Here is a 24,269-nt window from a genome sequence, read left to right as displayed (position 1 = left end):
CCATTATAATCTGAAATCAAAAGTAATTGAGCTGAAAACTAGTTTCAAAACAGAAACAAAATTATTTCACTCAGTAACAGGAATATTTTTTTTTTTTGTATTTGTAGATATTTTTCCTTGGTTTTCATCCAAAAGAGATTTCCAGTGCTGTGTGATTTCACTGAATGAGAAATGCTTTGCAAAGATCAGGTTTTTCCTGTTCCTCTTCTGTGCTAGCATCATGCAGCATCTCTTTGATCACATGAAAAGGGAATTATCTTGTAGTCTGACATGTGGCCTGTGTTCAGGTTTCCAGCAAGCTGAACTGAAAGATGGTCCTGGGGATGGTCTCAGCACCAGTTTGGGGCGTATCTTGTATTGGTGGCTCAGCCTGTCTGAATAACAGGATGGCTGGAGCACTGCACACAGGCTTGGAGGGGCTTTCAAAATTCTGCAGTGTGTTTTTACGCATGGCACAAGAAAATGTGCAGGTGGACCTTAAATGTGAGGTGCTCACAAATATTTTTGTGCTCGCTTGTCTCGCTGTCATTAGCAGGTTTCATCCCTGCAGAAAATAGTAGCCTCTTTTGGGCTACATCCCGTGCTCCCTTGCCAAATTTCCTCTCTCCTTGATCCCTCTCATCGGTGCCCTTTTCCGTCTGCTTAAAATAGTGAGTGAGAATCATTTTTATAACTTCTCATCTCCTTTGCCAGGGTCACCAGACCATTCCAATTGTTGTTGTTAGCCTGCTCTCAGCCCAGTGTGAAAGCAAGCTTCCAGAGAACATGAAGGAGCAGAAAACAGTCTCCATGTTAAGACTGGCAGAGCATTGGAGTCTTAGGTGTGTGTGTAGGGAGTGTGTAAATGACAGCTCAAAAAGTTTTGCATATAAAGTTTGCAATTTTTATAAAAGTTTTGCATTTTTGCATATATGTCTCCAGAATCTGGAGACACAGCCCTCCTTGCTCCACTTCCAGAAAAAAAAGGGGAATCAGCTTTGTGTGTGTGGTCACCGTTGGTGGAAGCTCTGGTAGCTCATCTGTGAGCACCAGTGGGTGTGCCTGTGCTGGCTTTTGTGGACCCTGCAGGAAATGTTGCTGTTGAGACTTAGTTTTTATCCCCTGCCACCAGTAATTTTAATATACTTTGCTTCAATATATTCAATCAGGTGTAGCCATACCTTTAACTGCAGTGTAAATGTGCCCTGTGAAATCATATTTATTGGCTGAACAGAGTAAATAATTCATTTAGAAGGTAAATGAGAAGACTGAAGAAAGAGTTACAGAACAGGAAAGGGGTAAAAGTCTTGAGGATGAAAGTAAGGAAAAAATTGGTTGGAAAACAAATTTTATTGAAGGAAAGGAAAAGGAGGGGAGAGTAGAAAGTAAGGAGACTTTAGAAAAATATCATTAAAATGGCAGATAAAAAAGAATCCAGTAATATAAAAGGGTAGAGAAAGTGAAAGATATCTTGGGACCTAGAAGTAGCAGAAGGTAATTTAGAATGAGAAGCAGGCAGGAAATATCCCAGATGTGATGAATATTTTGCCAAAGTCAAAACAAATTTTAATTAAGCCTCTAATTTATTATAAAGGAGGGAAAGCTCTAAATTTTTCTTTCAGGGAAGGATTTAGCTTAAACCTATGCTATAAGCATGCTGTAATAATGTTAATAATAACCCAATATTGTCATCTTGTCAGATACTGGCTTGGTCTGCAGTGAAAAGCATGTTGTCTGGGAACGATAGGGGCTGTGGAGTAATAAGGGAGATAAACCCTGAATTTTGGGAAACCCTGAGATTCAATATCTAAAATGCAAACCCAGAGTATTCCCTATGTAAAATGAAGGGGTGATATTCATATCTAAGTCCTGTACTATGACTGTGGCATTTATAAGCTTATTCTGCTGCACATAAATCTCAGCATGAGGAATCAAGTTTATTAGTTTACCGTGGTCAGACTGGACTGGTTTAAACAGAGCTGAGGAAGTTAATTATCCAGTGTCTCAGGTGGGTCTGGCAATGAGTAACTAGCCCTGGAGAGAGGCACTGGAGCTGGGCTGGGGGGACAGGTCCTGCCGGAGTGTGTGGATGGATGGCCAGCTGGGAGGGACTGCCATAATCTCTTTCCCAGGTTGTTCGAACCAGTTCAAGAGCAGTAAAACAAGGTTATGTAATTGACATGTGATGTAGCCTAAAATAGTGACTGCAAACATAGGCTGCTGTTGCTGGGCAGTTGTCAACTGCTTAAAAAAAAAAAAAAAAACACCAAAAAAAAAAAAAAAACCCAACCCAAAACAAAAAAGCACCCTCAACTGTGTAACAAATGGACATTTGAAATGAAAATGCAGTTCTCATTTCCATTGACTAGAAGGCTTTTTATTTATTACAAGAAATAGAGGCTTTGTGAAAACTGAAATTTGAAAAGAGATTCATCAGTGTACTTATCATGTTGATCTATTTGAGAGTACCTGCCTGCTGCAGATGGTGAAGTGAAAACCTCAGGTATATGCAGTTTGTCCCTTGATAGTGTGATACAACTCCTGTCAAACAGGAAATCCTTTTCTGGATGTGGAAAACCATTGTGGCAAATCTTGGCAGCAATTTTATTTGCATACTGGCTGTCAAAAGGTAGAAATAGTTCATTTTTAGTAATTAAAGGAGCTTATACGGAGACAAAAGCTAGGAGGGGTTTCAGAGCTGTTTTAAAGGAACATGTCACATAGCTCAGTGAGCACAAATGAGAGGTTGGGATGTGCACATTTTGCCATTCCTTGCTGTAGGAGGCAAAGACCTTCATTAGGGCTGTACCAGAAAGCAGAAAAACCTGGTGTTAAATTCTGTTTGCTGACCAGGTATTCCTGAGATGAGAGATATCCTTTAGAAAGTCCTGATGATTTTCTGCAGCATGTTTGCTTTGTCTTTAGCAGGGCAAGTCTGTGGCTCAGGTTGGAAGGGATGCACTGGCTAAGCTTGTGCAGTCTGACAGGCTGGTGGGTAAAGGGAAGGGACAGTGTTAAGAAATAAATGTTATTTATTCCATAAGGCTTTCATATGTATCTCTGCTGGGGAGATAATCTTCCCAGTTGGGAAATATTCCAGAAACTAAGCACTTACTCCAGCCCAGAAGCTGCAAAAGGGATCCTAGCTCTTAACATGCAGATCTGCAAGGCAGGGCTGGAGGTGGCTTCAGCTCCTCAAAGCCTGGAAGAAGGCTTGGCTTTCTGGCTGCCTGCAGGGAGAAGACAACTCTGCCTGCAGTTTTCTGAGTCAAAGTATTAATTCTCATTGTGGAGGAAGAAGGGAAATTGGGACATTTTATATGCATTTTGATGTGCCTTAGTGAGACACTATTTTAAAAGCTGAGTTTTTTCAAGCTGCTTCTGCTTCATTTGGTCCTCAGCTGCTGCTCCTGTTTTCTCACTTTGCTGTCCCTTTGTGAGGCTTCCTCAGTCTTGGGACCCAAGGCACATTCCTGTTTCAGATATCGGACCCTGAGCAGATTTTGGACTTTTTCTTTGCCTTTCTCAGTGAATGTGTGTGTGTGTGTGTGTGTGTGTGTGGATCTAGAAGAGAAATAAAGAGAGCTGCCTGCCCAGGTAAGAGCAGGAAAGAACATGTGGAAGGCAGCTGTGCCCCAGGAGAGGAGCTGGTCGTTAGTGACACACAAGTGAGCGTGAGTCAACAACCTAATGCCATTGCCAAAAGCCAGCTCTGGTCCAGGATTGCATTAGCAGGGCTGCTGTGTGTGCAAGATGCAGGAAATAACCATTTTATTTGCCTTAGTGATGGTGAAACTCAGCAAGAAAAATGTGCCCTGTTTTAGGAAAGAGGCTGGAGAAGAATAGGAGGAATTGACGACAGATTCAGGAAACATGACCTGCGAGGAGAGATTGAGAGAACTGGATTTGTTTAGCCCAGCAAAGAGATGGGGAACATAAATCTTTTGATAGGCAGGAGATTGTTGTAAGAAGGTGGTGATCTATTACTCTGAATGTCTGTGGGGGGAGTATGAATATCTCTTCCTGTCACAAAATATTCCCATTTGGGGGAAATGTAAAGGGAAAAAACATGACTTCAGGGGTGGCTAATCACTAGCCTAATCACACAGGGCTTGTAGGTTGTAGGGAAGTTGCAGAATACCTTTCCTCAGGAGATTTTAATACAAATAGAAAGAAAACTAAAAACCTGCCTGAACTGTTAAGCTAGTCTTATCATGCTTCCATGAGTGGGCTTGAATTAAACAGTCTTTGGGTCCTCTTCCAGCACTACGCTTTTCTCCTTAGAAAATTTAACATTTGATCATAGTAGTTGCTATTTTAACAAGAGAACAAAAATGTAGAATACTCATTAATGACTTGCAGTTCCTGACTTAGACTTCAAAAAACTGGAGGAAAAAAAAATTTTTATTTTTAGGAGGAAGATAAAACATGTGGAATGTTTCAGAAATTTCTGTGATTTTCTAATTTTGCCCTAGACAGGAACAGAAATAATACTGACAAGAAATATCTACATCTTGTTCCTTTTGCAGCCTTACCTGTTGGGAAGCATGGCAGCCCTTGGAGTGCAGCAGTGCTCTGCACAGATACATAAGTTTGTCTTAGCAAGTCAATTTTGGGGACTGGTGACTCAATCGCTGTAGTGGAGTTTTAAAAATGGGGAAAGGAGGAACTTCTGCTGTAGCCTCATTTTGGATGTAATTCCTAGGCCAAATAAGAACAGCTTTTTCTCCTCCCCTTCTTTACTGCTGAATTTTGCTTATTCAGGGAAACTCAGTTAGAGGGAAGACTGAATTTCATGAATACTTCCTTTTTGTTTTCTTTTGCAAGCCTATAAAAGCAGGAAATTATATAATCTTTGGAGGTGAGAGGACTGGAAGCATTCAAATATTTTAGTGTGTACATTTGATTGTGTCATTCTGTGGTATGTGGTGGCACATAACCTGGAAAATGCAAACGTCAATATTCCTCTAGCTCTACTGCTAAGAGAAAAGATCTCACTTTCTGCTTAATGTGTAACTGTGTGGTACCTATTCGTTATTTATTTAGAACAGGAAAATTTTCCTCGCATCTTTGGTATCTTTGTATTTCAGATGGAACAGGAATTAGCTGCTTTAAGTGCCCTTAATGATGGCATAAGTAAAAATTACTTTCATCTTAATGCATTTAGCACATGGGAGATGAGAATTCAATATCTGCTCTGTCACTTTTCAGCCCACTTGTGGGTGATTGAACGGGATAAAAAGAACAGCTGGATTAAGCTAAACACAAACTGCACAAGGCAGATCAATACATCTCTTGAAAGAGTCTGAGATCTCGCAGCACAAAAACATCAGCCTCTCTTCAGGATGGCCTCCACCATCTCCTTGAGGTCCCCAAAAGCCCTGGTGATCCTGAGAGCACTGCATCAATTTCAGATATGTCGGGTTTTGGTTTGATTCTGAAGTTGAGGGGCCTTAGTGAGGCACAGATGGGATATACTGATTTGTTACAGGTGTCTTTGCTTTGCTGACTTACTTTACAAAATTGGTTTTATTTGAAATGAACCATATTTGATTGCATGGAAGACTGAAGTATTTTTTGTTTTTTCATTATAGATGTTAACTGAAAAACTGTTCATTATTTTATAGCTGTGCTCAACATAGAGGGTTTGTTAGAATGTTGATCTATTGTGTTTTTCTAAAGGGTTTTCAAGTTTCTTCCATTAATGTAAACTTTATGATGGCTGTGTTTTTTAAGGAATTTCTAGAAATTAAAATAATTGTGAAGATTGTATTTGCTGTGTGCCTTGTTTACTAGAAAAGCTAGTTATAGATTTTGTACCATACGTTACTACTCAGAGATGCAGGATGCAAAAATTGATGAACCTTTACTAAGTTGTGTTTTCTGAAAGTATTTGATCTAGAGTAGATAGGTCACAAAGCAATAATTGCAGACTACTGAAAGAATTTGAAGGGTGATTTATAGAATATTCTGCTATTGTGGGAATATTTCTTAGGAAGTCCCATTGTGACAGTGTTGGAATCAAACATTACCAAAACATTTAAAAATGCAACCCAAGTAATTATCCTGGAGTGCATAAACGGGAACTTTTGTATTAAACCCATTAGATTTTTAAAGTGGTAATGAAAAATCTTCACTTAACAGGTATACATTTTTTTTAGCACAAACTGCCTTCAGGGTAGTTCTGCAAAGGGGTTCATTTTGCAGTGTTGGAGCTGACTTGTCTTATTAATAGCCTGCACCCGCCTGTGGAAGCCTAAAAATGGTATTGCAGTAGTCTGATGTACAAAGGACATTGTACGAGTACTGAGCAAGTGCACCTGCATTCCTGGCAGAAAATAATCATTTTTCCCTTCTCCCTGCAAAAAGAAGGATTATATGCCAGTATTTGTAAGAACATATAAACCATCTTTATGCTGTATATAAAATTACATATATATATGTAATTTTAAATGCTTTTGTTTTTTCCTTTCATGTTACTTTCGTGCTGTCTGCCTGGTGGTTCTTTAGGGGATGTGCTCAAGTCAGTTCAGAGCAAAAATATAAAGAGGAATTAAGTTGACTCTTCTCTTTCGTGTCTGTTGTGATCACATCACAAAGCAAACCTCGTGTGATACGCAGGTTTTCACTTTGTGATCAGCTGAGAACATGATCTTTTTCTTGTTTAGCAGGCCTACTTAAAGGCCAGCTGATAGATCCTGGTGCTCTATATTGTACAACTTGATTTTAGGCCTTATGTAACTTATTCTTGAATTATTTTGCTGAAGTTTTGTTCTTTTTCATCTGTGTCACAGTGCTAGGTAAAGTCCCTTAATAAAACCCTTATTTGCCCATCTGCTTGTTGTTTAAACATCTAAAGCATTATCTAAATGATGTTACCTTTGTGATACGACTGTAACACTTCACTCACTCAAACGAGATCATTTTCCTTTGTGTGAGATGCTCAGAAGAGATTCGAGAAACATCCCAAGTTTCAGTTCACTGTCTAGATAACATTTTAAGGCTGAAAGGAAGACAGGTGCAGAGATAGAAAATTACTTAGCTGAAGTTTTAAGGCAAATTCCTGAAAGAGCCCAAAGCAGAAGCCAGATCTCCTGTGTCCCATGAATATTCTCTTTATCTTTCCCAAGGAAGCATATGAGTATTGTGGAAAATAGCTTGGCAAACATATTTTATACTTCTTGTCCTACATCAGCTCTGTCGCCTTGTGGATCTGTGTCTTCATTCCCTCTCCCTGCATGTCAACCCCTGCCCGTTCCAGTGCAGCTCTACTCCTGACTTCTGCCAGGGCTTCCCCTCCTCTCCTACCACTGCTATTTGCTTTGGTCATTGGCTTCAACTTTATTTGCACATCTCTTGGGCTTCTGCACACCCCAGATCTGTTCTGGCCACCCCAGATCCCCGTGTGCCACCTCTGGATCAAGGCAGCTAAAACAATCTCCTCTTGCTTCTGCTGTCACACTACACCAACCCTTGGCAGCTTCCTTTACTCTTCCACATCAAATTCAAGCACCAGGCTTTGAAAAGGCCACATGGTAGTGCCCTTGCCTGAGACACTGCATTGATTTGCTCCACCTGTGTTCCTCCCATGGAGCAAAATGCTTTTTGGGTCCAAATTCTCAAATGCCAGCCTGTTTCCCTGGTTGCCGTGTAGTTCCCTTCTGCATTAAATACCTGCTGTCTCTTCAGGAGTGCTTCTGTGGGGCTTTACAGAAGCTAAATAATATAGTTGTGATTTAAGCCTGGTTGAAAAGAGTGGAGTATATGGGGAAAGTTAACCTCTGCTGTGTATTTCTGCTTTACATCCTGAACTTTCTTGAGCATGAGAATGTACTCAAACTTAGAGCTGTCAGACTGCTCTGTGATACAGCACACCTAAGAAGATCTGAAAAATCTCAAACCAATTGTTTGTTTTTCACTATAAGAAAAATTCCAGTCCTGTTTAGGAAAAAAAAAAAGAAAAAGTAAAGAGATCTCCCTTGAGGGTGACACCGAAACTCCTTCCCAAATTAAAAAGAAGAGATGCTCATAATAAACATTTATGACAACTCACCAAGATCATTTGGAAAGGGTAAAGAATGGAATTTGAAGTGTCTCCAGTAATAAGAACCTCAAAACGAGTGCAAAGCAGCAGAGAAGAACAAATTGGAATTATGTAAATACAACCTCTAATAATGCATTTTATTTTTGGTTCATTCAGGCCAGCACAATTACCTGTGTGCGGGAAGGAACGACTGTATAATTGATAAGATTCGGAGGAAGAACTGCCCAGCCTGTCGATTACAGAAATGTCTGCAAGCTGGAATGAATTTAGGAGGTAAGCAGAATATTAGTAGTTCGGTCTCTTAATTTGATTAGGTGAAAACATTGGAAATGTGCAACCTTTTTATAGTTCTGGCAGCTGCATAATCTCAGAAGTTTTAAAGTGGGATTATCCTGAAGAAGTGCTTAGTAGCTGATAAATTTTATTGTCGTCCTCAATTGGGGTTTGGAGGTGCATATTTTATGGTACAGAAAAAAGAAAAGTGGGTGTTTTATGACGACAATAATTTTAGTAGAATACCTTAAGCTAAAAATGTTAAGATTTCAACTATTGCGTGGGGTTTTTTGTTTTGGTTTGGTTTTTTTTTTGTTGTTGTTGTGGTTTTTGGTTGTTTTTTTTTTTATGATGAGCATTCTCCTGGATGCTGAAAAACATGTAACACCATCATGAAAGCAAATTCGCACATAGTGAAACCTCTCAAGTTCACCTCTCAAGTTCTTTGGTGCTTATTCAGCATTTTTATCGATTTTTTTTTCTGTGACTGTAAGGATGTGCAATAATTTTGATTATGTTACTGCATTGTTCATATATCAAGAACAACAAGGAAAATGTTTTCTTACTAATTATCAAAAGCATACTGAAAACAGTATGATAACAAAATTTATAAGAGGTTTTTCTATGTTGTTTTAATCCTTCTTTGGTAATGGCTATATGTTTCTGTCTGTGCTTCAGTGGATTTCCTGACTCAAACCACCATCTGAGCAAATGCTATTACAAATGCCTTTTTTCCACCACTCCTGTGTTTATGATGTTGTCTGTGAACAGGGGTTTGAATACTGCTGCAGGTCCTTTCCCTGATGTACAGTTACCCTTCCCTTAGAGTGTTTTCACTGTACAGAAAATTGCAACATGGTCACATTAATTCCTCCCTATCTCAAAATTCACTTTTTGTCCTCCTGGACTTATTCTCCTGGCAGCTGAATTTAGTTCTACATATTGAGCTGCTTTGTCTTTCATAGGTTATGTGCAAACTCCTAGTTCCTGCCTGCTGCCTTTTTCTACCGCCCAGACTTCTTTTTTCTGTCTTGTCTCCTGGCAGAAATACTCAAACAAGCTGCACCTTACTTTTTCAAAGAGAGTAGCCCAGTTAGGCTCTCTTTCAACCCCCTTCCTAATTTTGAGATACTACACTGCACCCTAGGCCTCTTATTTCCTTTTCCCAAGGGAAAACAGGGCCAGATTGTGGCATGCTGGGGAGGTGACAGCTTTCCTTTGGTTTTGATCTGCACTGTTCAACCTAGCAAGGGAAACAAAATGCCTTTGTTTGATGAAACAGGAGCTCCACGGTAGCAGCTCCTTCATCCCAGAAAACTAGTGCTGAAAATCATTGTGGAGCAGGGAAGTCAGCTCTCTGCAGTGCTGGGAATGTTGCTGCATCCTGCTGGCAGCTGGTGTAGGGCATCCCTCCTGGATGTGCCCTGTGCAGTGCCAGTGGAGTTCCAGCAAAACCCAGGGCTTGAGAACCTTAGGAAATGGCAGCAGGGGACACTTCATCTGCAATGTCATGAGTTCATCCCTATGATGTCCAGGTGGGTTTCAAAGGATGTTTTCACATGATGTCCTCTGCAGAAAAGCAAGACAGGAGGGAAACTTTGCTAAAGGGGGTTGCTTCTTTTTTTTTTTTTTTTTTCTGTTTTTAATTTTTTTTTTTAAATACTGACTGGAATGCTGTAAATTAGGAATGCACTGAAAAATCTTCTCTTTTATTGGAACTTGGTGGATTGCTGGAAATCATCATTTGTGACCTGTTTTTATTGCAGCTTTGGGTCCATCACTACAAGAAAGACATTTAGGTGCTGGAGTGAGTCCAGACAAGGACAGTGAAGGTGGTGAAGGATCTGGAGCACAGCTCTGATGAGGAGTGGCTGAGGGAGCTGGGATTGTTTAGCTCCTTAGAAAGGGAGGCTCACTAATCACTCTCTACAACTGCCGGAAAGGAGGGTGTAGCAAGATGGTGATCAGTTGGTCTCTCCTTACATGAAACAAGCTACAGGATGAAAGAAAATGGCATTAGGTTGTGCCAAGTGAGGTTTAGATCAGATTTTAGGAGAAATATCTTCATTGAAAAGTTGGTCAGACACTGAAGTGGGCTGGCCAGGATGGAATTACCATCCCTGGAAGCATTCAAAAACCGTGCGGATGCGACACTTGGGGACAAGGCTTAGTGGTGGACTTGGCAGTGCTGGGTTAGCAGTTGGACTCGATGTTCTTAGAGATCTTTTCCCAACTTTAATGTCTGTGACTCTTTGACCTGGAAGGCCAAGTCTGCCTCTGCAGTTTACAGCAGGCACGTAGTTGAGATTTGGAGTTTAGCTGTTTAAGTGATTTTCATCACAGAAACTTCAGGTGACATTCTCACTCCTGATTTAATCCCTTTACGCTACGTAAAGGAACCAAAATGTGATAAAGGAGGTCTTTTCATCACTGCCATGAACGAGATGGCAGAGGAGCAGTTCTGGATTTCCATGCACTGCAGTGCCTTCTGCTTGGTCAAAGAGGGAAAGGGCAAGCTGGAGGGAGAGGGGAGGTCTGCCAAAGAGAGGTAAAGCACCCTCAGCCCAGGGGCAGCATTACTGGTTAGATATGCTCAGGGGCTCCCAAATCATGCTTCTGGACCTTCCAGCCTTTGAGCCAGCCCAGCTCTGGCAGAAAATGCTGGGAGCTTAAGGATTTTTCTCTGCTTAGGCCATCTGTCTCCAGTGGTAAGCTCTGCATTGGATATCTATGGAGGAGCAACGCAGCATCTCAATTTTGGGAGCTTCTGTGTGGTGTTGCAGGGCGTTTCTGATACGTTGGAGATCATCACAAAAAATGGAGGTGGAAATGACAAAAAGATATATTAATTCATATTTGAAAACTGTGATTTTCATATAAAATGCCAAGGTTTGGTACTAAACATTTTTTTCATATTTCGCTTGAAGAGAATGAGTAAGGTCATGTTATGAAGATGCATTGTGGGTTGTAGTTTCATGTGGTCAGTTTGGTTTTCCCAAGCATATACATTACTCCAGTAAAAATGGACTTTTACCTGTTTCTAGCTTGGACTTACAGGCAAAATGGTCAAGTATGTTATTAGGTAGTATGAACAGTAAGGAGCTGGAGAAAAATGAATTTATAAATGCAGCTTAGTTTAAAGTTCTCTTTGCAGCAGAGTACTCTGTGTAGCTGTGACACACTGCACTGTGCTGTGCTTTTGGTGGAGTAGGGCCAAGCTCAGCTCTCACCCTCCAAAGAGAAGCAAATGTAAAAACAATCCCAGAGTATATCAGAGGTGCTGATGTGCTTGGTTCATGAGAAATAGAGTAAGATGATATGCAAAATGGTCATCAGCATAGCTCAGGGCTGGAAAGTCTGCAAGTTGCTGAAACCATGGGCATTTATTATCCACTTGTACATAACTATGATGTTTTATCCCCTCATTTAAAGGAAAAAAACCAAAGCACCAAACCTCCAGTTGATCTAGAAGAGATGTTGCATTAGGGAACAAGGTCATGTCTCCCATGGGCTGGAAAGGAACTTGACTCTCCTTTGCCACCCTCCCCATGTACAGATGGGAGTGAAGGACCCCAGGCTGCCCCCAGTGCAGCTCCTCCTACTTACAGAAATAGGGGGGGTTATGAAGCAAATTTTGTAATTTCACAGTTTGAGATTGTCTTCCTGCTCTTACTGAAGATACTAATCTCTATAATGGAAAACTGGAAATGAGAAATAGTGTTCCATGTTTCCTGCTGCACATTTTTGCACAATCTCTGATTAATCTACTGATCTTTTTTCTTTGGTTTTTTTTCTCTCTTTCGGTAATATTCTTTCTCAATATTTTTAAAATAGTAAAATAGAGTGCTTTTGTACTCTGTCAGTCTTTCCATTTTGTTTTGATGGCATAACTTCTACTTTCCAGCATGGTAATTTTTTTTTTTTCTAAATTAAAAAAAAAAAATATTTTGACTGGTGGCAGCATGCCATGATTAGGCACCTTGTTAAAAATATGTGTAATTCAGTGATACAAAATGCACCTTTTTTGTGAATGTTCAGCCAAAATAATTTGGCAGTTTTATTGTTTACCTCCTCGATTTGTTTGTTGAAAAATTGGAGCATTTTCTACGCTTTTACATCCTTTTATAATCTTTAGAAAATTATTCATCAAGTCAGCAAATAATTTACCTAATTATGTTATTGTCTTGATTTTTGTTTTGATTTTATAAGAAGCGTCTGCAACCTATAATTTCTGCAAAGCTGAAGTTGCCAAGTATCACATTAAATCATCCTTCTCATTTCTAGAAGGTATGTGTGTGCTCTGCAGACAGCTATATCCCGTTTGGCAAGTAGGACTCCAAAACTTTTTTGGGAATCATATTTTGTTTGTTTTTTTTTGTTATCTTTTTTTTTTTTTTTAACTCCAGTAACATATGCTAGGCTTAATTGTTGGAAGAGATTCAGAGTGAGCAACTGCACTATGAAGGTATGCTGGCCCATTTTTGGTTTATGCTCTTTTCAAGATTCTGTAATTAATTTTCAGTTAATTACGGACCAGAACGACTTCATGGATTTGGGAAGTTTCTCCCAGCATACACTGTGGTTGGATTTGGTGAGGCTCTTGCTATCACATGAGATGTTTTCCTTTGGCTCCCGCCTCATGCTGCTGTTCCTCAGTTGTGTCCGTCCCCGTGGTGGCACTGGGGTGTGTCACAGTGAGACCCCCAGTCCCACACCTTGGCATGGGGATCTTATGCCACCACCTGTGTGCATCCTGTAAGGCAGGCAGCATCCTGGCAGCAGCCCCTGGGATGTGTCCTGCGTTGCCACCACGATGGCACAGATTCTCCTGGTGTCGCTCCCGTGTGCTGAAGCCTAGAGGATGGGAATGTTCTGTGTGGTGTCACTTGAGGCAACCGCCACTCCCCTTTCATGGGCAGGTTGGTCCGAGCACCTCGGATGTGACCTCGTGACCAGACATCCCTCCCTGTTCTACATGTTCAGAGAAGGTCCCTCTTCTGCCGTGGGATGTGCCATACGTGCAGAGGGGACAAAAATGTTTGGAAAGATCAGCACCCTGCAGGGCTGGAATCCTTCCCTGCCTCAGCTCCCCTGTGAAACACTGCCGAGACTTCCCGGCACTGGTATCCCACAGCAGTGAGGAGCAGCTTGCTGAAGGACCCTTTGGATCTGGAAGGGACATAAAATAGATTTCACCTTGCAAATGACACAGTTCATCATTCTGTCTGCAGAGGCTGCCTGTGAAATCCCAGTCTTGGATCCGCATACATTTACATATGTAAGACACTTTGTGCACAAGATGCTGGGTGTGATTTGTAGGCTTCACTGGCAGATACCCTTAATTTTATACATTGAAATATTTCAATAATCTGAAAAATAGGTTAATTAAGATAACCAGCAATAAGATATAGTACTTCACCTTTTTGCCCAGCTTTCTATTTTCTGTTTAAGAGCTTGTAGTAGTAGAGTTTTAAATTGCACTATTATTTTCAGTTACTGGAGCTTATGTGGTTTATATTGTCATTGTTCCTATCTTTTTGAGAAAAAAAGAAAGAGAAAAAAATCTGAAAACCTGAGGAAAACATAAATACAGCAAAAGTATATCCTCTTGTTTTTCTTTAGAATTTTCTACCAACCATGATTTCATAAATTTTAAAGGAAAATAAACCCCTTTGTGTAAGGCACAAGCAATTTAAGGTATACATATGGTTAAATTTTATTTTTCATTTAAACTTTAACTGCAAAGTGTTTTGAAATGCCATTAACTTTAATGCATTTTTATTTGCATTTATTATGTAGCATTTTCTTCTGAGGGAATCCAGTCAATAATTTTTTAGCTTGAACATTCAGCTGGGTTATTATCAGTTCTTTCAAAAGACCTTTAAAAATACCAGCATGATGGAAAAGACCTTTAAGTAATAAACAATACTATTTAAGTAATAAATAACAAACAAATAAATAATATTTAAGAAAGTAATAAATAAGTAATAGATAATAATAAGTAATAGATAATTTGCCTATTGTTTATAAACCTGCCATTGAAGATGTTGTAGGAGCCAATTTGTTCAGCAGTTAACTTTTCCTGCTTTTGTGTCCATCTTACTCCATGTGTACTGCTCTTGCCCTGCTCTTGGTGTGACCCTTTTAACTTTCCAACTTGAATAATCCTCATGAATGGAATGTTTAGATTGGATGTTAGGAAAAGTTTCTCCACTGAAAGGGCTGTCAAGCACTGGAAGAGGCTGCCCGGGGAAGGATGTTTTCCTTCAGAAATCATGTAGATCTGGTGCTTAGAGATATGGTTTAGTGGTGGACTTGGCAGGGTTGGGTTAATGGTTGGACTCAATGATTTTAAAGGTCTTTTCCAACCTAAATGATTCTGTGATTCTTGAATATTGTAGATAACTATGAGAACAGTCACATGTGACAACTATTAAGAAATTATTTGTGAATGACAGTTAAAAATGCAGAATTTTGAGGAGGACTGGTAATGTCAGAGTAATCTCTTTGGCATTAATTAAAAGCAATATTGAAAGTGTGTCCTTGTACTTGGCATTTTGCTCATGATTTTATTCTGTGTGCGAAGGCTGCTGGAGAAGATGCACTGCGGTGGTGCAAGAGCCACCTCACACCTCACATCGAGCAGAACCTGATCAAAGTCCTAATCTGGTTCATGCTTTGGTTTTTAACATTTTCCTGGTTCCAGGTCTCCCTTCTGCAAGTGCCCAGCTGCCAGCAACATTTGTCGTTCCTCCAGGAACAGCCTTTCAGGCTTTTGGTGTGCGGCTGCTGGATCCAGACTTCCCATTCTATCTTCTGGACTCTCCACTGTACCATCCAAGGCACAGCACCCTGGGCTGCCAGCCTTGCAAAGGAGCTGCATCCCTGCTGGGCTCCTGCTGGGAGTGTGTGTCCCAGCCTGCCTCGTGCCCCACAGTGGTGCTGTGCACGCAGGCTCTGGGGGTGCTGTCTGATTTTGGCTGTGCAGGCTCAGAGCCTGCCCAGAGCTTCATATTCTGTACATGCTGCCTTGCTTTGGTTCAAAGCACAGGATGGGTGATCACAGTTTTCTGAGAGGAAGATTTTCAGCATTTCTCAAAGTTGTTACATGTGGCTCTTGGTGATGTTTTGTTTTTTCCTGAATCACCAAATTATCACTTCCACAATGATATTATTATTACAGCTTCCTTCCACAGTGCTGTAAGTCCATATCCTTTTTACTCTTCTTCATAGTAAAAGCGTAGTCTTTGCTGTGAAAACCTGCCTGTGTCTCCTGTTCCTCTTTTTCCAGAGCTGCTGGTTGTCACCAGAACCCTTTAGAAACCTTCCCCTGTGGTTTGTGATGATGTGTTTCCATTACTCACTTCCCCATCATGAGAGAAGCTGTAAGAGCAGGAGGAACTTGTCCTTTTCACCAAACTGTTGCTTCAGAGAATTTCCACCTGAATAAGAGGGCATGAAGATTTAACTTGCCATGCTTGCAACAACCTTGGCCAAAGCAGGGTGGGCTCACAATGCTGAATTGTGGTTTTTGTTATTAATCTTATTTCTTCTTCTCTTTTTTTCTCCCCACCAATTCCCAAGTGCATGGCTTTCCATTTTTAGTATCTGTGTTTTGCTAAAATAAGTGTGAGGTGTGGCGGGCATACCTGGCTCAAAAAGTCCAATGGCAGTAGAAAGAACATTTCCCAGCAGGTCATGAAGGGAACGTTGAGCACATTTAAGCCTTAGAAATACACAGCAATGAGAAACTGGTGTTTAACCAAGAGGGAGGCAAGGTGAAGGCACTGGATGGAGTGTTTCTAAACCACCCAGTACACATATTCCTTCTCACTGGGGCTGGTGATTTGTGTGCTTTTGTGGTTCTTTGCTGTCAGCTTTCCCAGATCATACAAATGGGTAATGGTAGAGATTTGCCATTACCCCAGAATATGGTTGATATTACCTATAGAGTGTTTTCACTAATGTTCAGGGTGATTTATTGAAGCAGGAGATTAACAGGGTTATACTCTTTTTTTCTTTTTAATGACTAATCATGAACTAGATGGTGAAAAATATGGCCAAGATGACTGCAGAAGATAAACAGCCTGGTCATATTTCACAGGTAGCTTTGCTGTTCTGGGAAGTGGGGTAGATAATTTCTAGAAGATGAGAGTCAGATCAGCAGCATTCAATGTATTAAGAGTAAGGTCATTTGACAGAAAGCTGATAAAAACTGGGGATATGGAAGTCATACAGAGGAGGAGACAAAGGATCTCACAATTTTTGTTGCTTGGGGGGAAAAAAAAATCAAGTGTGGTAATGACATACCCAGAAAGACCACAGAGGGAAGGGCAGCACTTACAAAGCTTAGTTCTAGCAAGAACAAAAATGAAACACTCTTTAGCATGAAATGGAAGTCTGAGCACTCAAGATATGGAACGAGAGGTGCTGTGGCACAGTTTGATTTTGAAGGACTCTGAAACGCTTGTTGAGAACCTTTGTCTTCGATGTAAATATGAAGTTTTATACGTGGTTAGTGTCAGGGTTTTATCATGTTGTGATCAGGATGGAGGGCACATAAATCATGTAACAGACATGGAACACTGGGTATCAACCCAAATAAAAGCAAGAGAGAAGACTTGGATGAGGAGTTGCAGAAGGCTGGATGGGAATGGGTGTCTTGGGAGGAACGTTGTCACTTGGCATAAGGCAGAAACCAGCGACCACAGCCAAGAGTATTCAGTCTGGTGCAGTCAAAATCTGTTCTCCAAAGTTTCCTTAACTTTCTTCTTAATCAAATTATTACCAATGCTTGCAGTTCAAGCTGCTGGTGTTTCATTCCAACAGGTGTCTTGGAGTTGTAGGTGATCTCATCTTTGCATTTGTTGTTGACATTTTACTGCTTGTCTTTATTTGATGTCAAAGAGAATAATCAAAACCACTGATGCATTTAGTAGACAACTCTTAGCTCAAGAATTATTGAATTTGCCATACGCTTGAAGAATGAATAAATAATCAGTAAAAATGAGTTTTGGGAGCATCTGAAAAGGACTGATTAAGATTGGCTTTCATCAACATTATAATTTACTTTTGTAAGCCTTTTTTTAAGGCTTTGTTTATTGGAGGATTTAAATATTTAGTAAATAATTTCTTCTGAAATTAATGAAGAAGTACAAGAGAGAGCTTTATATACCAAAAGTGTTAGATGTGAGATTGTGTTATGTGATTTTGGGATTTAATATGAAATATGTGTGGGGAGAAATTTTCATACTTTAGCCATTTCTCATTAAAAAACTTTATCAAAACCAGCTTGATTTGATTTTAACAGGAAACCACTAATTGGCATTTGGTGAAAGTTGTTCCCACACAGGGAGGAGTACCCCTATGAAACTGTTATTTTTCATTTAATTATCACTTTGAGGATTGCTGAGAAACAAGCAAATGTGTTAGACATTTTCCCTGACAACCTAAATATTCCTGTAAAATGCACTTTGGATCTTGTCTTTCTTTTGTCACTTTTGTCCGCTGTCTCTTCATGAATGCTTAGCCTGAAACTCAACTTAAAAAGGGATTAATTCCTCTGTCTCTTACCCAAACACTCCCCAGTGCCTTTCCTTTTTAATTGCTGTGCTCTTCACTGTCCCACATGACAAACAGGTGGGTAACCTGAGCTTCACCCCTGGGTCAGGCCTCAAAATACACAAGATTTGATCTGGACTTTCACCTGAAGATTTTTGAGACAACTGCTGTGTGCCAACGTTGGTGTGAGGTGCCACCTCCCTGCAAGTGTTTGCATTTCACTGCTCAGTATCTCGAGCCGTAAGTGTAATCAGAGGAAAACATGGATTTTTCATTAAAATAGTATAAGATTTCTCATTAAGTGGGCATGTAATCACTCAGAATAGTGTTCTTCCAGAGTGGTGTCTTGTTATACTGGGAGGATGTCTGGAGTAGAGTCCTGTTGAGGATCCAGTAGTAATTGTAATGATTACATATATAACAAAGTAAGGAGTAAATATGTAAATCTACAAATTTGGATCAGAACTCAAAAGCATCTTCAGTTCCAGTGTTGGAAATAAACATGGTGGCATTTTTGGTACAGACTGGGATGTTGAGAAGTGCAAGTTGAGGCATGGAGAAGTGGGATAACTGAGAGCAGCTGCTGAGGGATGGCAGGGAAGAAAGGAGCGCAGTTGTGTGATGATTGTGAGTTAAATTTAGAGTCAGCGAGGTGAAATTGTTGCAAAAATAGGCAAAGTCTTATGTGATGCCAAGGAATCACTCTGCTTCTTGTCAGAGCTGGCAAGTGTGGGCCTGATGGTTGTGTCTGGTCTCAGCACTTCTGGGTGGGGTGGTGGGGATGGGGCAGCCTTGCAAAATTGTCACATCTGTGCTGATTGGTGGGATTGCAGTACCTGTGGTACCTTTGTGAAGGACATGTCTCTCATCTCTTCTTGGACTTGTCCAATGTGAACGTATCTACAGGTCTCTTGTTAACCTGTTCCGTTTTTTCACATCAGGTCTTTAAATTTAGAAAGCTTCCTTTAAGATCTAAACTGAATCTTCCTGAAATTCATATCATGTGTCTGAAGAAAGGTGTGTACAGATTAGAGACTGTCCAGGGAAGAACAAGGATAATAAGATGCTTAGAAAAGAAAAAAGAAACAAAGAGTCAAAGAAACTCATTTCATGTTAGTGTAGAAGGGAGAGGCTTTAAGAAGGTCATGATACCAGTCTTTCAATTCAAAAAGTGGTGTAAAAGAGGACAGGAATGATAAGTTGTTCTTTATGGCCACTGGGGGAATGATGGAGAGAAATCAGCCTCACTGCAGACGAAAATGATGCAACATTGAAGATGTTGGGAGAACACTGAATGGTTAGGTAGTGGTGGGATGTTGTGGAATTCTCTTTATTGGAGATTAATAACATACTGAGTTGAGCAAAGTACAGTTGATCCTGCTCAAGGCGATAGGATAAGCTGCTTCAGATATATTGTTTCTGTGCTTTACAGGCCTGTGCTCCAGCAGCATTGTACTGCACCATTTATTAGAATCTGTTCCAAACAAAGCAAAATGCAAACACTTCTGAGTTTTGTTCTGAAAGTAACCAAAGTAATATTTACCTAGTTGCAGTCTGTTTTATTAGGAGTTTAAATCCAACTAGAATAATGAACCAAAATACGTCTAGGTGAACATAATGAAAATAGTACACAATTGCTATTAAAATGTGCATCAGAAGCTCTTTTTTCCATCTGTGTTGTACCTCCCTTATTGGTATCCAGATGTAAACCAAGAATAAGGATTGCACTTATGGATGGTCCTGGCTCTTTGCAGGGTCTGACCAAAGGCAAATAAACTGTGACATTTCCATAGATCAGATTTCATGGACATTTATTCCATGTATTTAATTTGTCCAATCTTTTAAGTTGTCAGATTAAAGGGTTATTTATTGATTAATAAACAGTATGCCAAACTATGTCATTGTTTCAATTATGCCTTGCATTTCATTCCACTGAATTCAATCATTGGATTGGAGCTAATTGTCCAGTAAAAACTTCCTTCTGCCTGTGGAGGATAAGAAATCAGGAAATTTTCTTCATTTTGTTAATTAGACTACCGATTCCTCAGGCTCAACAGCAAGTGATAGCATTTTCTATCACTTTCTCCTCTGGGTCACAGCTGTCAGAAACAGATTTTTAAATTTTTTTGCCACGTGAAGCCAGGACCTTTGTTTTCTTCCTTACCAGCTACAGTATTCCTTTCTTTGCATATTTAGGCAGACTACTGGGTCTCTTCAGCATATCCCAAATGCCACTGCAGAAATCACCCTTGAAAGGCCTCTGCTTTGCAAGAGTCGAGTCCTTTTGGCAGTATGTCTTACATGATAAAGTAATTTTGTGCTCTCCTTTTAAGTCCCTGTACAAGTTGTCCCTGCTTCAGTAGTTGCTTTTCATTTGCTTCCTCCCCTTGGTCTCTCCAGTTAAAGCAGTGACTCATCTGCTTGCCCATGTGCCTCCCAGATCTGTACCTGATCCTTCCTCTCACACATGGCACAACAGGAGTTGGACTCGTGGATCCTTGTGGACTCCTTCCAGCTCAGGATATTCTATGATTCTAACACTTGGGGTTACATTTAGAGGTTCTTCGTCTTCTGGAGCTACCTGAAAATCAGTGGTTTGCTTCCCAAAGTGGGTAATGGGTTTTATGGAAGCTTTAGGGTTCTATCTTGGTTGTTCCTTCTGTGTTTCTGGAAGTAAAGAAGTGTGCCTGAGTGCACTTTGTAGGGAAAATGGGATAATGCTGTAAGATGTTGCTTGCATTAGTGCTTTTCGCTTTATTCCGTGCATTCCCAGGCATATGTGTGTGTGTATGTATGAAGTCTGTATTATTGTCTAGAAATTTCTCAGCAAAATCTCATTCCCATTGTGCTAGACAACTAAGTGAAAAAACGTCTGTACCAAGATAGCTCAACATTTTCATGTCAAGATACAACAGATTTGGGGGAAGGGAAAACACTATTTGTGGTAGCAGTAAAATAGCTAATGAGAACAGATGTCAGCTCATTGAAGTAAGTGAGGCAAAGTCACCAGTCAAACATGATGAAAAGATTCAGAGGAGAGAAAAGTGGCATTTTGATGGAGCATTTATCTGTACAAAGTTGGAGGCACTGAGTGAGGCCTTAGAGAAGAATCTACCTTGAGTCAGAGCTGCCTTGAGGGGAGAATTGGCACTTTTGGTAACTGTGGTGCACCAAGGTCCTGGAGGTTGAATTTGGAGAGCAGAGGGAGGTGGTAGTGGCAGGGTGTGCAGGGAAATCCTTAAGCATTTGGCATGGGGTGGAAGGGAGAAAGCTGGCAGCTGTGGAGGCTGGGAAGGAGGTGGTGGTTGTAGCTCAGGTGTGGAGCTCAGGCACTGGACCTCAGTGGAGGAACCCGAGTGTTTGAAATGCAGCTGTTCACTGGCTCGGGTTCAGAGTTACAGGTGGCCACAGTGAGTTTGTTTTGCAGCATATTGTCTACCCTCAGGCTGCCTAGACCACTAGTGGTACAGCACACACTTAGAAATAATCCCAAATTATACCTCGTTGGAAGTGCTTATAGTGATTTGCACCTCCCCTGCCTTGTCTTGTATGTTTAGTGTATTTACTCCATTTGCTGCTTTCTCTTCTCCTTTACATCTTTTTTAAACCTCCACCACTTCTCGTGTGCTCTGCTATGTCCATTCTGGTTTCCCCACTCCCTCCACTAAAGCTCTCTGCTTTACACTAGAGGTAGCATATGTTCTTATAATGTGCTTTTGATATCCCCCATGGATTCAAATATGCATAGAATATAATAAAGATCTGTTGGGTCAGGATCACCTTGGTCCTGGCTCTGGCAGAGCTTTACAGATGGGATTAAATAAAGATCTTAGTAATCGAAATTGTTACTTTAGGAATACAAACAGTAAATTATTTTTCTGATGGATATCAAGGCAAGCTCTGAATATAATCTTTAAGAAAAATATAAATTTAGATTTCAGGGGATTGTCATCACAAGTCTTGTGATTCACTCTACAAAGAACTACAGCTTATTTTCTAAACTTCAGACTTCGTATACTTTTTTTACTTTCAGAGTACTGGAAGTGAGCGTGAATCTGCAGAGCATTTTACATTGTTCATCTTCTAAATTTGAACACTAGTACAGTTCTACAAACAAGATACACTACTCTCTTAGAAATCTGCTGAATTAAATAATAATATTTATGGGGGCTTATCTACTATTAAAAACATTTTGTTATTCGATGTTTCTGGATCCCTCTTTTTTAACAGTAATGCGATAAAATTATTAATTTTGAGTCTATGAAAAATACTGATTGGGTGTGTGGAGTCCATAACTTAATTTGTGTATATTCCCTAGGCACAAAGGGAGTATATAATGTATATAACCTACATATATTATCTCCCTCTAGACCCAACTTGTATAGCATGTATAAGTTTACTATGATAGTTCTAAAAAGAGAGTATGGTAGTTTACCCATCTTGTGGCTACCCTAAACCCTCAAGCTTTACTCTTAAAAATAAGGAATGCCATAATGTAGCTGATGGTCGTGTTAATTTGTATTCCAAAGCCACTTTACAATAGGGCCACATCCAGATAAATGTCCTGTTATTGGACCTAAAGTAGCCTGTAGAGTAGAGTATTCCTTGTTGCAGATGAATAGAAACCTATTCAGCATTTCACAGATGGCACAAAAACTTCCATCCTGAGATGGCAGGATCCCTGTTTCAGCTTTGGAACAGGAGACTTCCATGTGAGGGTTCAATACTAAGGAACCAGCTGTCCAACTGACTTGCATCTTATTTGTTCCATTATTTATTGTTAGAGCTACAGAGAATGCCTGTTGGAAGAGCCTTTTTAAAGTCCAGGTTTGTGACCTTCCAAATGTTACACCTTATTTCTTTTAATTGGAGCATAAGGACCACCTAAAATACTCAGCAAAAGTCATGACAGATACTTGAGATTTTAACCTTGGGTATATTTGCCGTGTCTTTCTCTATTGTTTGTTTTTCTTCACCTATTACTCTGTCTCAGGTGATAGAAAAATAGGAGATATTTTAGCTGCATAACACTGAACAGGAGGGCGAGAAGTCCTGCAGTCACTGCTAAACAGCCATTTGGATGAAACTCTTGTCCTAACCCCAGACAGGCTTCAGACTTCAGCTTTGTCACTTGAAATGCCCCATGCTTGCTCCATCCCCTGGTCAGTGTGGAGAGCCAGGGATTTCTTGAGCGTTTTCAGGGCGTAATCCTGATGAGCATGGCTTTTACTCTCCATTTCAGAGGTGGCTTAGTCAGTTTTGTAGTTGGTATTGGAGTGAGAGAGCAGATGTGAAAAACAGCTTTTAAAGAGCGCCTCGGAGTATGTACTGCTCAGTTTGTATTTAATCTTTACTTGTTGGTTTCTGTGGGAGTTACCAAACCAGTTGAGCTACAGTGCTGGCATGGAGCCAAATGAAAAATACAGTTTTCTTCACTGTAAACATGACTGTCAAGCAGTAATGTTTTTCTCAGCTTCATTTTAAAGGCATTATAATGGAAGAAAATGAAACTAAAACACATTTTTATGCCAGTTTTATACGTGGAAGAATTTTTTTTTTTCTTTTAATAAAAAACTCTTGGAGAATAGAACATACAAACATATCTTAAGTATGTGATCAGTTATCTGTGCTTCAAGATACTTGATGGAGTTGGTAAACCAGCACTTTTTTTTTATTCTGGTATAGTTTGGTGCAAATGCATTTTTTTGCCTCTGTAAACATGTAAAATGTGTAGAGTTCTTTATTTTTAGTCCTGTTTTGATAACAGAAAAAAAATAGTGCCTGAAAAACTTAATGAATAATAGCAGCAAACACTAATCTCTATCTCTTTAGACTTATTTTTAAACTCTGTTTTCAGTGCCCGGTGGCTCTGGTAACTCATTATCAGACATTCAGCAGAGCTTGCTCATCGTTGCTTTGCTTTTGGGATTTATTTTGTTGAAAAAACTGTATTTCCAGCTTTGCCTTTCTAAGATAAATGCAAACTACATTTAGTGCTCACAGTGATTTCACCAGGACATCCTTATGTAGGTGCAACTGCACCACATGGGGAACAACTGTATTTTCATTTCCTTTTCAGGACTGAACTTTCCAGGGTTGTCTGCTTTGCCTATAACTCCCTCTGTTTTATTTTGCAGAGTGAGGAAAATGCTTGTTTAATAAAATGATCAGCTGCTGCTTTGTAAAATGGATTTTTGGGTACTAGAGTTGAAAATGATATCTTGAAGAATGGATGTTGCATCCATGTAGCTTGATGCACCAGAGGATAGAAAAATCCTTCGCTTGTGCTTCGTTGTTTGAATGAGCTTTTTTAAGAATTTTGTAATAGGAAAGTAAGAAATAGGATTTAAACAGACTTTTAGAAGGATCTTCTCACAATTCTTGTGTCTTGAGACAGATTGCAGTGAAACCT

General features: G+C 40.1%; 1 protein-coding gene across 3 annotated transcripts in view; it reads left to right on the top strand.

The window, feature by feature from the left end:
* The window catches only part of NR3C2 (nuclear receptor subfamily 3 group C member 2), a 190,444-nt gene that overhangs the window by 132,056 nt on the left and 34,119 nt on the right, over window positions 1–24,269 (top strand). For all 3 annotated transcript variants that reach the window (XM_053940777.1, XM_053940776.1, XM_053940778.1), the window contains one exon: window positions 8,180–8,296. In XM_053940777.1, the coding sequence (XP_053796752.1) occupies window positions 8,180–8,296 (117 nt within the window). The remainder of the gene's footprint in view (window positions 1–8,179; window positions 8,297–24,269) is intronic.

Source organism: Vidua chalybeata, chromosome 4 (assembly GCF_026979565.1).
Source record: "Vidua chalybeata isolate OUT-0048 chromosome 4, bVidCha1 merged haplotype, whole genome shotgun sequence".
In the NCBI taxonomy this organism is placed as follows: Eukaryota; Metazoa; Chordata; class Aves; order Passeriformes; family Viduidae; genus Vidua; species Vidua chalybeata.
The sequence above is the reverse complement of the archived record's forward strand: the minus strand, read 5'-3'. Positions and strand labels throughout refer to the sequence as shown.